At 42.5% G+C, this 16407-nt stretch overlaps 1 protein-coding gene across 1 annotated transcript in view; it reads right to left on the bottom strand.

Moving 5' to 3' along the window:
• Window positions 1-16407, bottom strand: part of LOC306891750 (uncharacterized protein) — a 209039-nt gene that overhangs the window by 68662 nt on the left and 123970 nt on the right. Inside the window, exons 9-11 of the mRNA XM_079452248.1 lie at window positions 8671-8844; window positions 8052-8225; window positions 5431-5604 (exon numbers count right to left, since the gene is read on the bottom strand). Coding sequence (XP_079308374.1) covers window positions 5431-5604; window positions 8052-8225; window positions 8671-8844 — 522 coding nt within the window. The remainder of the gene's footprint in view (window positions 1-5430; window positions 5605-8051; window positions 8226-8670; window positions 8845-16407) is intronic.

Genomic DNA, 16407 nt, shown 5'->3' with positions numbered 1-16407 from the left:
CGTCCTGGGACCCGTTTCAGAAAGCAGGGTAAGAGCAAACTCAGAGTAAGTTAACCCCAGAAAACGGGATACTCTGGGTTTTCAGTTTCAGAACGCGAGGTATATCAAACCCGTGACCGCGGGGTAAGTCAAGCCCGTTTCAGAAATCAAGGTATATTATACTTAGAGTGAGTAACCATAGTAACCTACTCTGTGAACCTAACCTGGTCAGGAGCAGGTTTTATTCCAACTAACCCGAGGTTTGTTACAATCTCCGCCCCTTTTAGAAGTGCGAGCGGTGTTGAAATTGCCTTCGCCGTTTGTTTTAATTAATCGCGCACGAGTTCGTAACACAGACATTAAAATGGCATGTCCGTTTATTCAGGAACCCGTAGATGAGGAAGCTGCATTCATTTGGAGAGAGTTAAATTTACGTCGGTAGAGAATATATGGTGAAGCCCCGTTTGGATGTTTTATCATATCCGGAGGATTCTTTATTTGAGCGATACAGTTTTTCTTCAGTCCATTACATATATTCACAATCTGCTTCATCCTTACATCACAAACCTCTCTCGTGAATGCGCTCTTACATCTGAGCAGATTATTTTTATGGTCACGTTTCTTTGCTAACGGAAGCTTTCTATATAACACCGGGGATGCAGAACACGTTAGCAAGGCAACAGTATGTAGAGCAGTAAGAAAAGTGTGCATCACTCTCAAGCACTTTATATACATGTGTGTTAAGTTTCCTGTGAGAACCATCAAAGAGGAGTTTCATAGGATTGCAGGTGAATGGTGAACGTCTTTCTGAATAAGCTGATCAAATAAATGTGCTCTTGCTGACACCTCTGGAAGTAGCTAATAATTCAAATACCCTTTAGGATTTCCCAATGTGATTGGGTGCACATGTAGCCGATCCCACTCGCGCGGTCTTCGAACCGACGTTGGCCCGAATGGGCCGTAGAGCGTCTCTGTCTGTTGGTCAGGGAGTGAGGCTTACACACTGCACAGCTCTTCACTCCGTTACACACAGCTGGAGCAGGGGCAAGCATGGCCAGTTTTCTGTCTTCTATAGCCACAGTGCTCGGTTCTCATATCCTCATAACTTTCAAAGCCAGTTTATTAAATATACCAAGCATTTCCCAGTCAGGCATCCTACAAGCAAGAGCATTTAAACTCACCGGACTGAATGATGTTTTTATATTTTATTTTCAGCTGCTGCCATGTTCTTTTTATTGCAGAAGGATTGCACCTACATGACAAAAATCGAAGGTATATATGTGTTTATATATATATATATATATATATATATATATATATATGTATGTATATCTTACATGTAAATGTGTATATATACACATATAGTGCCTCCAATTCGACTGCGAGAAATAAACGGAACGCTTTTTGTCACGTGGCGTTGCCATGGTGAATCATGTTATCTTCGCTCAATTGATGATGTCTTTTTAAAGCCGCGATGAACACGCGTAACCTTGAGTGAACTTACTCAGAGTGGATTAAACTCATTGAAACCAGCTGTTCTGAAACAGAAAACTCAGAGTAGCGATTATCTGAGTAAATCAACTCAGAGTTCATATTTTAACTCAGTGTTGCTTGAACCTCCTTATTGAAACGGGTCCCTGGAGTACCGGCCATTCTGTGATTCTCCAGATCACACAGATGGTCTGTCCGCCCATGTACACAACTCACATACGTGTAATACATCACATGTTCTGTGCTCAATTATCATACATTTTATTTATGGATAATTTATTCACAATGTTTGTTAACACATCGTTTCAACGTTTTAATGATAACTATAACGAATTAGAATATACAATTATATTATATATTTATTTATCTTAAGCACCACATTTTACCTGGGTTACACAAAGATTAACATGAAGCTAGAGTTAAACTTCCCTCAAGGACAAACACAGGTTCAAGTTACTCAGGCAGAGACATAAAGTACAACATGTTTATTAAGTGGATAAATAAATAACACAAACACCATTTCATTCATAACCAAAAAACACAATTAACCTTGACAAAAGAAATAACCACTTCACTTAAACACAAATCAAACTCAAGTTAAAAAAGACAAATTACACAGACAAAATTAAAGCTGCAAGCAGCATTTAGCGGGTTCAAGCACTTTTAAGGCATCCAAAACATCCTGCCTTCATCAAGTAGGCCGAGGACTCTCATCCTAAAACAACTAAGTGGAAGATACTCCCAACGCCTGAAAAATTATAGATACGGTCAGCAACAGTTTATAGACACTACGCATGATTACACACATATGCACATAGAGTACACTTGAAGGGAATCATTTTTTCAGGTTACTTTGGTCACATCCATTTAAGAAATGACCCCGTCTAAATGCCTAATTGCATTGAGTTGCTGGCATGTGACTGCTGAGTAGATATTTGGGTTTACATGCAATTAAACTGGTGTACATAATAAAGGTGTGTGTTATGTTAAGCAAAACAGCATCTTACAACCAGCCAGACGTGTTCTATATTTATAGACTATATTTACAGTCAATTGGATTATTTGTTAAGGAGAAGCGAGCTTTCAGGTACACCGTTCACTTGAATATAATAAATGACCCTGTCGTGGTCATGCAAATGAAAAAGTTGAAGATGTTTTTGATAGTTATTGATCTAGACAGTCCAGAGAATTGTACTGTGGTGGAAGTTTTGAAATCGCTTGAAAAACCTAGGACAAGTTCGCAAAAGCAGGTTCTTAACATCATCACAGATAACTCACAAACTGTTTGATCGACATCAATGGTTCAAAAGCCAAATTTGTTTGGAATTATGAGAGCTTTCATATGATATCGATAGTTTGAGTAAATGTCAAATGTCACGTGATACACAATTGTTAAGGCAACCAAAGATGTGTCAATTTTGCCATTTTTACTGTTATAGCGCCACCTAGTGTCCAAACGCCGCGGTATTTTGTAAGTCATCTCGGAGTGATGGTCTACACATATGTTCCAAGCCCCATGATGATATCTCTAATAGTGCTCGAGTTATGGGCATTTTAATGTAATAGGCTCCGCCTATTTAAAATGTTTACGCCCCTAAGCAACCGTGAAAGAAAATTTCAACTTTTTTTGATAATTATTTACATTCACACTCCAGAGATGTTATCTGCATTGGTTTGGATCCGATTGGTCAAAAAACCTAGGACTAGTTCGCGAAAGTAGGTTTTTGACATCGTCAGCGATAACTCGCAAACCGTTCAATCGACAGAAGCGTGTCCAGAGGCAAAGTTGTTCAGAATGAGGAGAGCTATCATATGATAACAATAGTTTGAGTATATGTCAAATGTCACGTGATAAACAATTGTTTATGCACTCTAAAACCATTACTTCGCCCCCCGGTGGCCAAATAAGTTCATATTTCTTACACACCTTCAGGACCATGAGTCGAACAAGCCCAGTGAGTGTCGTTTCGATCGAGTTCCGTTAACCCGGTCTAATGAGTGCTCAAACTTCATTGGCCGATGACCGCCATGTTTCATTAGATACGCCACTGTCCTTGGTTCCGATCGGGCAAAAATCCAGGGACTAGTTCATTTAAATTTTTTTGAATAAAATGCAAATTAGCGGAAAATTTTGCATACCGGAAATGAAATCGGAGATATACGTTTTTTAAGTTTTGAGCCAATGATTACAATGATATAAAACACCTATGGGCCGATTTGGCTGGGTCCATGTATCTGAGTAGCGACAAGGACTACTACCATCTGACCAAGTCTCAGCTCTGTCGGCCTTACGGTTTAGGCTGCCCATTCCGTTTTAGGGAAGAATAATAACAAAGAAGAAGAAGAATAAAACCCACAAATACAATAGGTTTCTAGCCCTACGGGCTCGAACCCTAACAAACAAGAACCCGAAGAGAAGAGCAGATTTCAAGTCATCAAAGAACAATACCCTCATAGCATTACTCCTGAATTAAATACAGCGCTTACAGCTCTTGTGTATGCTGGTTTCATTTATAATATACAAAAAAAGGGAAAAGAAAACAAAGAAATCCAATCATAAATTAACAAAGAAAATAATTTGTGAAAACCAGATGTTGAACAAAAAATTAACCAAACCTATAAAAAACAACAAACAAAATGCACTGAAACCCAAAATAAGGACTAAAAGAATGTAAGGATCTGACTGAATCTGACAGTGAATGGAAACAAAACATCAACGCTGCCCAAAAGAGTGCAGAAACCCCCTGTTATTTATGTATACGCCCATCCATAGGCCTAAAAGCAAAAAGCAGGATGTTACTCTGTTAGGTCATTCCCTCTTACCTCCTGAAACACGTTCATACCCACGAAGGGAAGCGTTAGAGAACGGCACCCCAATCTTTATGAAGAATAAAGCGTTAACACCACACTCGGGGTGAGAAATAAAGCAGGAATCAACCTGATAGTAACACCTGGTCTAGACGGCATAAAGCAGGAATCAGACCAATAACAAAACCTCTCTCTCTTTTTTACTGTCATCCTCTGTGAAGAGGTGGCGGCAACACTCGATCTTACTGCCGTGTGGTCACATGGCTCAATGATCCCTAACAAATCAGTGCTGTCAACAGGGTCGGTGTTTGCGTATGGCGGAGAACAGCAGGTGCCAAACTCAAGCATTCAGACGATACAGTGGAAACCATGTTTGATTATTGATGCTCACTTAAGATCATCAACATATTTTAGACCACTGTATAGTTTTAACACGAGTGGGTTCAAATCCACCTTTAGCTTGTCTACATTTTCACATCACATATTAGATCATACAGGCATTTACTTTCAACAAAAAAAGTGCAGGTGTTTAATAATAAAGTGTGTGGTAAGGTGGAGGGAGGTTTGAAAAACTATTGTTTTAACTTTAACAGTAGAGCTTTAAAAACACATTTTAAGAGATATGAGGGTCTGTGATCTGTAAGTCTCTGTGCATGTTCATGCATTCATTCAGTCGGATTCTTGATGCATTTGTGGTCACCTGGAACATATACAATACTAAATATAACTTCGGTTAGAAAAGCAAACTAAAACAAAACGATAACATGGTTAATTTTAGTAAAAGACATGTTTTGTTATAAAGCTTTATACAATTTATAAACGTATTATATTCTAAACAAGCTTATGTGGTTTGGGTAAAGCTCCTGGCGACAGAAAGCAATATTAGATATTAAAAGTACAGCGAACAGACATGATTTTCCAGCACAGATTTGCCGGTCCAAGAACAAAACAAACTTTGATGCCTGCTGTGATCTGCTTATTGGCCTTGTAGCCACATCATGGTGTGAAGATGATTGTTACCTTCAATACTGTAAAACATCAGAGAGATCAGATATTAAAATACACTCCTCACATTCATTATCTTAAGACATTTCACAATTATTTTATCCACAAGTATTGCTACAAAACCAAATTTACACAAAAACAACTCACTGTAGTTTCTGTAGTTGACAGTGTGGATCCTTCAGTAGATCAGAGAGCAGCTTCACTCCTGAATCTTCTGGATTATTATCACTCAGATCCAGTTGTGTCAGATGTGAGGGGTTTGATCTCAGAGCTGAAGTCAGAGCAACACAACCTTCAGATCCAATACTGCAGTCAGACAAACTGAAGAGAGAAGAAAATAAATGAGATAAATTAATGTAATTTGTAGAATAATACCAAGAATAGTTCAGTATAATATTCAGGTTATTTGTTTAAAGATTTAAAACCGTATGTTTTCTGTTAAAGTGCCGGGTTTCCATTACAGATTTTTGCAATATTATTCAATTCAATTCAACTTTATTTATATAGCGCTTTTCACAATTTGCATTGTTCCAAAGCAGCTTTACAGAGGAAAAAATAAAAAAATAAAAACCCCAAGAAAGGGTAAAGCACGCTACATGGTGTTTTATATAATACATCCAATTATTCTAGTAAATAATATCTAATGTCAGCATCTCCTGGTGGTTTATTTAGCATATTTGCATTAAGTGAATGCTTGGCTGAAAAGATGCGTTTTTAATCTAGATTTAAATTGGGTGAGTGTGTCTGATCCTGGAATAATATCAGGAAGGCTTTTCCAGAGTTTAGGTGCTACGTATGAGAAAGCTCGACCCCCTTGTTATATTGTTACTTAATCTTACAAAACAAGAAATGATGCGATGACACAAGAAATTCTTAGATGCTCACTCTCTTTAATCCTGATCGAACTCACATGAACATCTCACATTCTCTCTGGTATCTACACTGATCAAGCGCCCTCCTCTATCTCTGTCTAGTGTTTAGTTCTTGTAATAACAGTTTATGTAGACACAACACCCCTTTGGTGGATTTAGTTATTCTAGGAATTATCAAAAGTCCTGCTTTTTGAGATCGTAGGGTTGTAGTGTGATAGAAGCTCTGTTAGGTAGGTAGGGGCTAAACCCTTTAAGGCTTTATAAGTGATTAAAAGAACTTTAAAGTCAATACGATACTTAACGGGTAGCCAGTGAAGGGTTGATAACATTGGGGTTATGTGATGGTATTTTCTGGACCTGGTCAGAACTCTGGCAGCTGCGTTCTGAACTAACTGTAGTTTGTTTATTGATGATGCAGGACAACCACTAAGTAGCGCATTACAGTAGTCAAGTCTTGAGGTCATAAATGCATGAATAAGCTTCTCCGCGTCAGCAACACACAGAATATTTCGTAACTTGGCAACATTTCTTAGGTGGAAAAAGGCTGTTTTGTGACATTTGAGATGTGATTTGAAATGACAGGTTGCTGTCTAATATAACGCCTAGATATTTTACTGTATTTGTTGGAGTAACAGTACATCCTTCAACTTGCAGTTTATAATCAGAAATATTCGGTTTGCGGGTCTTTGGACCGATAAGTAATATTTCTGTTTTATTCAAATTTAAAAGAAGGAAATTACAGGTCATCCAATGTTTTATATCTTCAATGCACTCTGCCAATTTGGATAGCTGGGAGGAATCATCTGGTCTTGATGAGATATATAGCTGAGTATCATCTGCATAGCAATGGAAGCTAATTCCATGTTTTTTAATAATGTTTCCGAGGGGCATCATGTATATGGAGAACAGCACGGGTCCCAGAACCGATCCCTGAGGTAGTCCATAATTTACTTGCGTTAGATTTGATGATTCCCCATTTAAATGGACAAATTGATGTCTGTCTGACAGGTAAGATCTAAACCATTGTAGTGCCTTTCCCTCAATACCGGTATAATTGTGTAAGCGATCTAGAAGTATGTTATGGTCTACGGTATCAAACGCAGCACTAAGGTCAAGCAGGACCAGGAGTGAGATGTTACCTTTATCTGATGCTATAAGCAGGTCGTTTGTAATTTTAACAAGCGCAGTTTCAGTGCTATGATGCGGTCTAATGCCTGACTACATTATAAATGTAAGTGATATTATGCCACTGAAGTGTGTTGTTTTCTTCCTGTAATAAGTCATTCAAACTTCTTTAGGTGTTTTGGTGGGTTGGGAACCAACTTTAGAGGTGGATGATGTAATTTACTGTTATGAAAGAGAAATGTCTGTATTTTGCTATATTTTTATATTAACTCACTTTTCCTAATAAAGCTCCATACTGCACAATCATTAGTTTTCATTCTTTATCATAAAACTTTCTATCGATGAATAGTTTGTAGAATTCGACAATATTTGTCAGAGATAAAACTACTTGAAACTCTGGAATCTGAGAAAATGGTCTTTGAAGTTGTTACCCAGATGTTCTGTATCAGGCCGTTGATAAGAAGAAACAGGTTTGTTTTAATGCTCTCTATGGACTTACCACTGTAATGACGTCTGAATGATCATGTGACTTTCTTACGCCACGTGACAAGTGTTCCCATTGCAGTTTAGCTAAATGTTCCTTTATCGTATTGCCTAAAAAACACCTCATGTGCAATTTGAAGGGTAATGGCAACGCAACTACTGTTGTGTCTCTTACACATTGATCAACAACATTATATGAAGACGATTCACAGGAACTTTTATAAGGACCTCCATTGAATTTATATGACAAACATACATTTGACTTTATTGCTTTAAGGATTTTCTTACTCTAATGTCTTCAGTTTACAGTTTGTATTCTTCAGTCCATCAGAGAGCAGCTTCACTCCTGAATCCTTCAGATTATTGTCACTCAGGTTCAGTTCTGTCAGACTTGAGGAGTTTGATCTGAGAACTGCCGCAAGTGATGAACAACTTTTCTCTTTCAGATTACAGACACTCAGACTGAAAGAGAAATAGAAGTGAGTTAAAATTTAAGTAATAAATTTATCCTCAAAATAATTTGATCTCATGCCTTTTCAGTGAAAGCTTAACTTCTAGCATGAGTGACATAAAACCTCAGCAAAACATGAATGTGTGTCTACAGCAAAACAGTGTAATGTTTAACTTTATGCAAATGGAGAGCAACTTTCATATATTACATTTCTATTTATTATTAAAACTTTTATCCAAAGGGATTTACAAATTAGATACAAGCAGAGCGAGTTTATCCAAGAAAAAACATTATACAAATAGTGCTGCCAAACCACATTTACACAACAAGAGTGAAACAGCAAAAATACTTGAAAGTCACTTGTGATTATAAAAAATTGTGAGTTTATAAACAAAAATTTTAAGACCTCTACTGATTTTACAAACACACACGTTATTGCTTTAAGGATTTTCTTACTGTAATGTCTTCAGTTTACAGTTTGTATTCTTCAGTCCATCAGAGAGCAGCTTCACTCCTGAATCCATCAGATTATTGTCACTCAGGTTCAGTTCTGTCAGACTTGAGGAGTTTGATCTGAGAACTGACGCCAGTGATGAACAACTTTTCTCTTTCAGATTACAGCGACTCAGACTGAAAGAGAAATAACAAGATAACAGTGAGTCACAATGTTAGTAAGACACTTATGACTGTTTTCTGACTGCATGATGGAACTTTCTGATTTGAATAACGCTGACACAAGGTTCATGTGACAATTAAAATCTCACCGCATCACAAATGTAATACATATAACAATGTTCCAAGAGAAAGACACAAACATTAAAAAAATCTCATTTATTTTCAATGAAAGCTTAATAACTTGTTGAGTGACAATGACAGTGACATTGCAAAGACAACGCAATCCTGTCGATATGCCTTATTCAACATCCCAAAGGTTAGACCCTATCTCACGGAGAATGCGGCACAACTTCTTGTCCAAGCGCTGGTGATCTCAAGGTTGGACTTCTGCAATGCTCACCTCGCTGGTCTTCCTGCAAAGACTTTCAGCTGGTTCAAAACAGCCCAAAAGGGTTAATGTGACACCACCTTTAATCTCTCTCTACTGGCTACCGGTTGAAGCCACTGATGTTTGCCTACAGGACTATCACAGGATCTGCGCCGGCATACTTCCACACCCTACTACACTCCTACACCCCATCAAGAACCCTACGTTCAGCAAACCAGCGGCATCTTGTATTGTCTTCTCATAAGGGCAGAAAATCACTTTCACGCTCATTCTCCTTCACAACTCCTTCCCGATGGAACAGTCTTCCAAATGCGGTTAATAAGTGAAAAAAATAATAAGTGAAATAATCACACCATAATAAAAGCAAAATAACTCAACAAGGCTGAAGTGTGCTCACATAACAACTGCACTCAGCAGGTTAATGAAACAAAACAATAGAAACAAAATGTTAGAATAGTAGAAACAGAACAGAAGCCATGGAAGTCTCAATCCGACCCAAACACTCAGCATAACGTGTGCTTATCCGCAAACAGCCCAGCACCTCTAGCCAGGGCACCAGACTGATAGCAGAATAATGACACGCTAGATAAACACAGCGCTGCACATTGACCCCATGGCCAAAACAGACACCTTAATATACCCGGATGAATGAGACGCTGATTAACCACAAGCCTCTAGGGCGGAGTCAACACACGCAGAGAGGGCGCCACCCACTTCACTTCACTACATAAAAAAAGATAATATAAATATATATATATATATACACAAACATACAATGGGGCTTAATTTATTTAATATTTATTAATTTTCAGAAAACATTGTCTGGACTATTGTTGGAAGAAGATATACAGACCGGAGCTCTAGGAACTTGAATGTAAGACCCCTGTCCTACAGCATTCAGACAAAACAGTGAAACAAAGTGTGTATGATGATGCCCATTAAAGATCATCTTCATATTTTACACTGCTGTGTATTTCTTGTATGTTAGATGTTCAGGTGAATCTTTTTGGATTATCTGGATGTCACAGATTTAGCTTCAACCTCGCCGCTGCTTAATAACAATAAACTTCACTGTGACAAGGTGAGACATGTTTTATATTTAATAATGTTTGCTGTTCATTTCATTTAATGTTTGGTGTTTATTTTAGACTCGTACCTGATGAACGTGGTCGTTTATGGTTGTTATGAAACATCTGTCTGTGGGTTTGAAGCGTTTGTCACACATAGTTTATGTCACCATTTGGCCGGTTCTTGGCCACCAGAGGTCCCCAGAGAGTTCTTCACGCTTGATTTTGATCATTGTTTGCACCTGTGCCTTGTTTAATTTGAGTATTTATACCCCTAGTTTTTCGTTGTCCCTTGCTCTAAGTTTGTTTGTTGTATCCCGTCACATGTTACTGTGAGGTCAGAGAGTGATTTTGTTTTTGTAATATCTTTTGTGCCATTACTCAACTGTGGATTTATATTTTTGCGTGGAGGATTATCTTTTTATTTTTTCCAATTAAAACTTTATTTCAGTCTGGAAATTGACTACTTATCACGCCGGAGACCCGAGTTCGAGACCGGGCCATGACAGAAACCTAGAGCCATCATGAACCCCCGAGGCATTCAGTCTCCAGGAGCTTCTCGCCATGCTGTCTCGCCAAGAGGAAATGGTCCAACGCCACGCAACCGAGCTGGGCCATCAAGAAGCCTTAATGATGAGACACTCACAACTTCTGTCTGAGATGCTGACATCTATCAGGGAGATAACTACTCGGATTCCCCCCGCAACTATTCCGCCTCCAGAACCTCCAATCCAAGTACCTGTGGTGGTTAATCCCATGGCTGAACCTCGTCTTCCATCCCCGCAACGGTTCTCAGGTGATCAAGTGCCTGCAAAGGCTTCCTTACCCAATGCTCTCTCTCTTTCGAGCTACAACCTTCCTCTTTTCCCACCAAACGTTCCAAGGCTGCTTACATAATCACCCTGCTGTCAGATAAAGCCCTGGCCTGGGCTACTGCTGTTTGGGAAGCCCAAGGTCCTTGTTGTGCCTCTTATGAAGCATTCTCCGAAGAGTTCAAGCGAGTGTTTCAGGATGCTGTCAGTGGTCCTGAGACGACAAAGCAACTTCTCACTCTCCGGCAAGGTCGGCGCAGCGTAACGGACTATGCCATACAGTTTCGCACGGTAGCAGCAGCAAGTGGCTGGAATGACGAGGCACTTACGGTGTGCTTCCTGAAGGGTCTTTCAGACACAGTCCAGGATGAGTTGGCTACTCGGGAACCACCGGATAGTCTCGAGACTCTCGCCAAACTGGCCTCCCGCATAGACCACCGTCTAAGAGAGAGAGAGCAAGACCGGAGATTCGTCACACCAGCACCCGCCCATCCCAGTTCTGAGCCTCTACTACTACCTGTGCCGAGACCAACAGAGCCTATGCCGATCGGGCGCATTTCCCAGGCCGAGAGAGACCGCCGGATGAGAGAACGATGTTGTCTGTACTGCGGCAAACCAGGCCATTTCCGCACTACATGCCCTGAGATCCAGGGAAACGCACGGTCTCGTAAAGGCCGGGAGGGCCTGTAACGAGAGACTCAACTTCCTCCCATCCATCCAACACCCGTATGCTCCTCCCGGTCACCCTTTCCTGGGATTCTGGAGCCGCAGGGAGTTTCATGGACGGCAACTGGTTGAAGGAAAAGGGCGTTCCCTCGGGTCTTCTAACTGTGTGTTCACATACAGCGCGAATGAGGCGTCAAAAACGCGCTATTCGCGAGTAGTTGGACGCTTGAACATTTTGTGTTTACTCGCTTCATTCGCGTGTGAAATTCGTTTCATTCGCGTCATTCGTGCGTGAAATTCGCGTCATTCGCGAGTGAAATTCGCTTCACGAAAATGTTTTTACAATTTACCGGATTCTCCGACCTCCTCACTCACTTTCTTCCAAGCAAGATCCTTTTTATTCCTATTTTTATGAACACGTATCATATAGCTCCGGGTGTCCACACACTGAGATGAGCTTGTCCTCCATTTTTTATTTCTGCCTCTGCTCGCTATGTCGTCTACGTCACTACTAGAGCAGGCACCTGATGGTTAACGCGGCGCGAATTTTCGCCAAAGTTCAGATTTTTCAACTCGCGCAATTCGCGTCATTCGCGCCGCCTCATTCGCGCCGCAAGCGCTTCTATCGCGTCTTTGCATTGACTTAACATGTAAATCACTCGCGCTTGACGCCTCATTCGTGCTCTATGTGAACACACAGTAACAGATCCCGTCAGAGTTAACACGTTGGATGGGAAACCTCTGGGTTCTTGGCTATTACTCGTGCTACTGCCCCTTTGCGACTTTCAGTTGTGCAACACCAGGAAACAACAACCTTCCACCTCATTCCGTGTTCAGAGTTTCCCCTTGTACTAGGCTACCCCTGGCTACGCGATCACAACCCTCACATTGACTGGTCCGTGGGGTCAATCAGGCAGTGGGGTCCTACATGTCAGGCCACCTGTGTTTTCCTGAGTTCCCCTAGTTCCCCTTCCGAGCCCATCGATCTGTCCCGTGTTCCCGATTGCTACCATGATCTCAAGCAGGTGTTTAGTAAACAGAGGGCTGCCATGCTACCACCCCATAGGCCGTACGACTGCTCCATTGATCTGCTTCCGGGCACCTGTACCCCCAGGGGCCGGATATTCTCCCTGTCCTCCCCTGAACGTACGGTCATAGACACTTACATCAAGGACGCACTGGCAGCAGGCATCATCCGACCCTCTACTTCATCTGCAGGAGCAGGGTTTTTCTTTGTGGCCAAGAAAGATGGGCTCTACGTCCGTGCATAGACTACCGGGGGCTCAATGCAATCACTGTCCGGAACCGCTACCCTCTACTTCTTATGGCCACGGCATTCGAGCTGTTACAGGAAGCAACCATTTTTACTAAGCTTGATCTACGGAACGCCTACCACCTTGTGCGGATCAGACACGGCAACGAGTGGAAGACAGCCTTCAATACACCTACTGGCCACTACGAATATCTAGTGATGCCCTTCGGCCTGACCAACGCCCCGGCTGTCTTTCAAGCGCTCATCAACGATGTGCTCCGAGACATGCTAAACCATTTTGTATTCGTCTACTTGGACGATATCTTCATCTTCTCGAGCTGCCCCCAGGAACAAACGGAGCATGTCAGAAAGGTGCTTAAAAGGCTTCTGGATAGCCACCTATATGTGAAACCAGAGAAATGTGAGTTCCATTCAAACCAAGTGCAATTTCTGGGATTCATAGTGGAACCTGGTCACATCCAAATGGACCCCAAGAAAGTTGAAGCGGTAGCGAACTGGCCTACCCCTAAGAATGTTTAAGAGGTTCAACGCTTTCTCGGGTTCACTAACTTCTACCGTAAGTTCATTAAGAACTTCAGCTCAGTGGCAGCACCTCTCTCAGTGGTGACCAAAGGCAACAGCACAAAGTTTCAGTGGAACACAGCTGCGCAGACTGCTTTCCAGAAGCTCAAACAGTACATCCTCTCCGCCCCCATCCTGACACTTCCCACAACGGACAAGCCATTTGTGGTGGAGGTCGATGCCTCCGAAGTCGGGGTTGGGGCTATCCTGTCCCAGAGGGGAGAGGACAAGAGGCTTCACCCGTGTGCTTTCTTTTCACACCGACTCACAGAGGCTGAGAGGAATTACGATGTGGGGGATCGGGAACTTCTGGCAGTCAAGCTGGCGCTGCAAGAGTGGAGACACTGGCTCGAGGGGGCTTCTCAACCATTTCAGGTGCTCACGGACCACAAAAACCTGGAATACATGAAGCAGGCTAAGCGGTTGAATACCAGACAAGCTAGATGGTCATTATTCTTTAATCGTTTCCAGTTCATCCTTACTTATCGACCTGGGTCTAACAATCTGAAACCAGACACCTTGTCTCGAGTATACGCCCCTACGTTTCGAGAGGATGCCGACATGCCCATTCTTCCCAGTGCTAAGATCGTGGCCCCAGTTTCATGGCAAGTGGAGGATACTGTGAGACGAGCCCAAGCCACCGAGCCGGGCCCGAACGGATGACCTACCAATCGGCTATTTGTCCCCAAGGCAGTGCGGTCTCAGGTCCTTCTGTGGGGGCACTCCTCTCGCCTCACGTGCCATCCCGCCGCTGGCCGCACGCTGGAGTTCATCCGCCGGAGGTTCTGGTGGCCCAATATCGAGAACGATGTTAACACCTTCGTCAAGGCCTGCTCCGTGTGCAGTCAGGGCAAATCATCCCACCTCCGCCCCCAAGGACTCCTCCATCCATTACCCATTCCCCGCCGACCCTGGTCACACATCTCACTCGACTTAATTTCTGGTCTTTCCCCTTCACTTGGTAACACAGTCATCTTAGTCATCGTCGATAGGTTCTCCAAAGCAGCCAGATTCATACCCCTGCCCAAGCTCCCCTCTGCCAAAGAGACTGCTGAATTGATAATCGACCACGTCTTTCAAGTCTTCGGTATCCCCCAGGATATGGTGTCCGAACGAGGTCCCCAGTTTTCCTCTAAATTCTGGAAGGCCTTCGGCCAGCTCATAGGGGCCTCTACCAGCCTGTCTTTGGGGTATCATCCAGAGTCCAATGGCCAAACCGAGAGGATGAATCAGGAGCTGGAAACTGCCCTCAGGTGTATGGTCTCCAATAACCCATCCACCTGGTCTTCATTCATTGTCTGGGCTGAATACGCGCACAATACACTATGCTCCTCTGCAACTGGTATGTCTCCGCATGAGTGTCAGCTTGGTTATGCTCCCCCATTGTTCCCAGATCAGGAAGCGAAGGTCGGTGTACCTTCAGCTCGGAGGTTCATTAGACGCTGCCGTCTTACGTGGAAGAGAGCCCGGATCAACCTCCTACGCTCCTCGCAACAGTACCAGTAGCAGGCCAATAGACGTCGCCGTCAGGGTCCCACCTTGCGCCCAGGTCAGAGGGTGTGGCTTTCCACTAAAAACCTACCTCTTAGAGTGGAGTCCCGTAAGCTGTCCCAAAGATTCATCGGTCCATTCAAGATTGTCAGGAAAATTAACCCAGTTACCTACCGTCTGCAGTTACCCAGGGTCATCGGGGGCCAGCCTGCATATACCGTCCGCCGGATACTGAACTCCCGCAGAGCACAGCGGTCTTGGCAGTATCTGGTAGATTGGGAAGGCTACGGTCCCGAGGAACGCTCCTGGGTTCCTGCCAAGGACATACTGGACCCTGACCGCATCCGACATTTCAGGGCCCGCCATCCAAATAAAGCTGGTAGGTGTTGTGTTTGTACTACACAATAAAGATCAGACACAAACGAACTGTCTAACTTCTTTTACTGAACAAAAACCTGGCCTCCGCAACACCGCGTTTGGCCAACCAAAAACCGGACAAAGAGTTACTCCCTTAGCATGGACATGCATAACAAACCCGGAGTTTCCCCACACTCCATACACCACAACTCCTCCCATCTAGATAAGAAGTCAATCAACAAAGAAATTGTTTTCAAAGCAGATACAACTTGTTTACAACAAAACATCTTTACCAAGGCATTTCAATAATGTCCCACTTAATAATATATATATATATATATATACACATCGAAATATATATATATATACATTCAATTCTTTATAGTCAGTTCTTATAAATCAAGTCGATGTGGAGGATTCCTCAAACGTGTAGGATAACGTCCTTGAACACAGGATGAAGTTAGGGTCTGTGGTGTCTCACTGATTGGTTCAACAACATATTGTGGCACAGTGGTATCATTACCATTGATAACAGGCACAGAAGGTGGAATAGGCACATTCTCCACATGTCCCTGAGAAGCATTTGATTTCTTCAGCTGATCGATGTGTCGTCTCCAAGTGGTGTCTGGAGCAACCTCGACTGTATAAGAAAGTGGTCCAGTGCGTTCTTTAACCTTTGCAGGCATCCACTTGTGATCACCTCTGTAATCCATCTGCAAGTATGCTTCTGCCAGATCTATTTTGCTGAAAAACTGCCCTCCTGAAAGGTTAGCAAAAATATCCTCAATTCTTGGGAGTGGATATTGTTCTGCTTGCAGCACAGGGTTGATGGAGACTTTAAAATCCCCGCACAGCCTTACCGTCCCGTCCTTTTTTGCAACTGGAACGACTGGGGTTGCCCAGGGGCTCCAATCGACCTTGGAAAGGATTCCTTCAGCTTCTAGCCTATCTAGCTCAATTTCG

This window comes from Barbatula barbatula, assembly GCF_947034865.1.
Source record: "Barbatula barbatula genome assembly, chromosome: 3".
Taxonomy (NCBI): Eukaryota; Metazoa; Chordata; class Actinopteri; order Cypriniformes; family Nemacheilidae; genus Barbatula; species Barbatula barbatula.
Note: the sequence above shows the minus strand (reverse complement) of the source record. Positions and strands in the feature narration are given on the sequence as shown.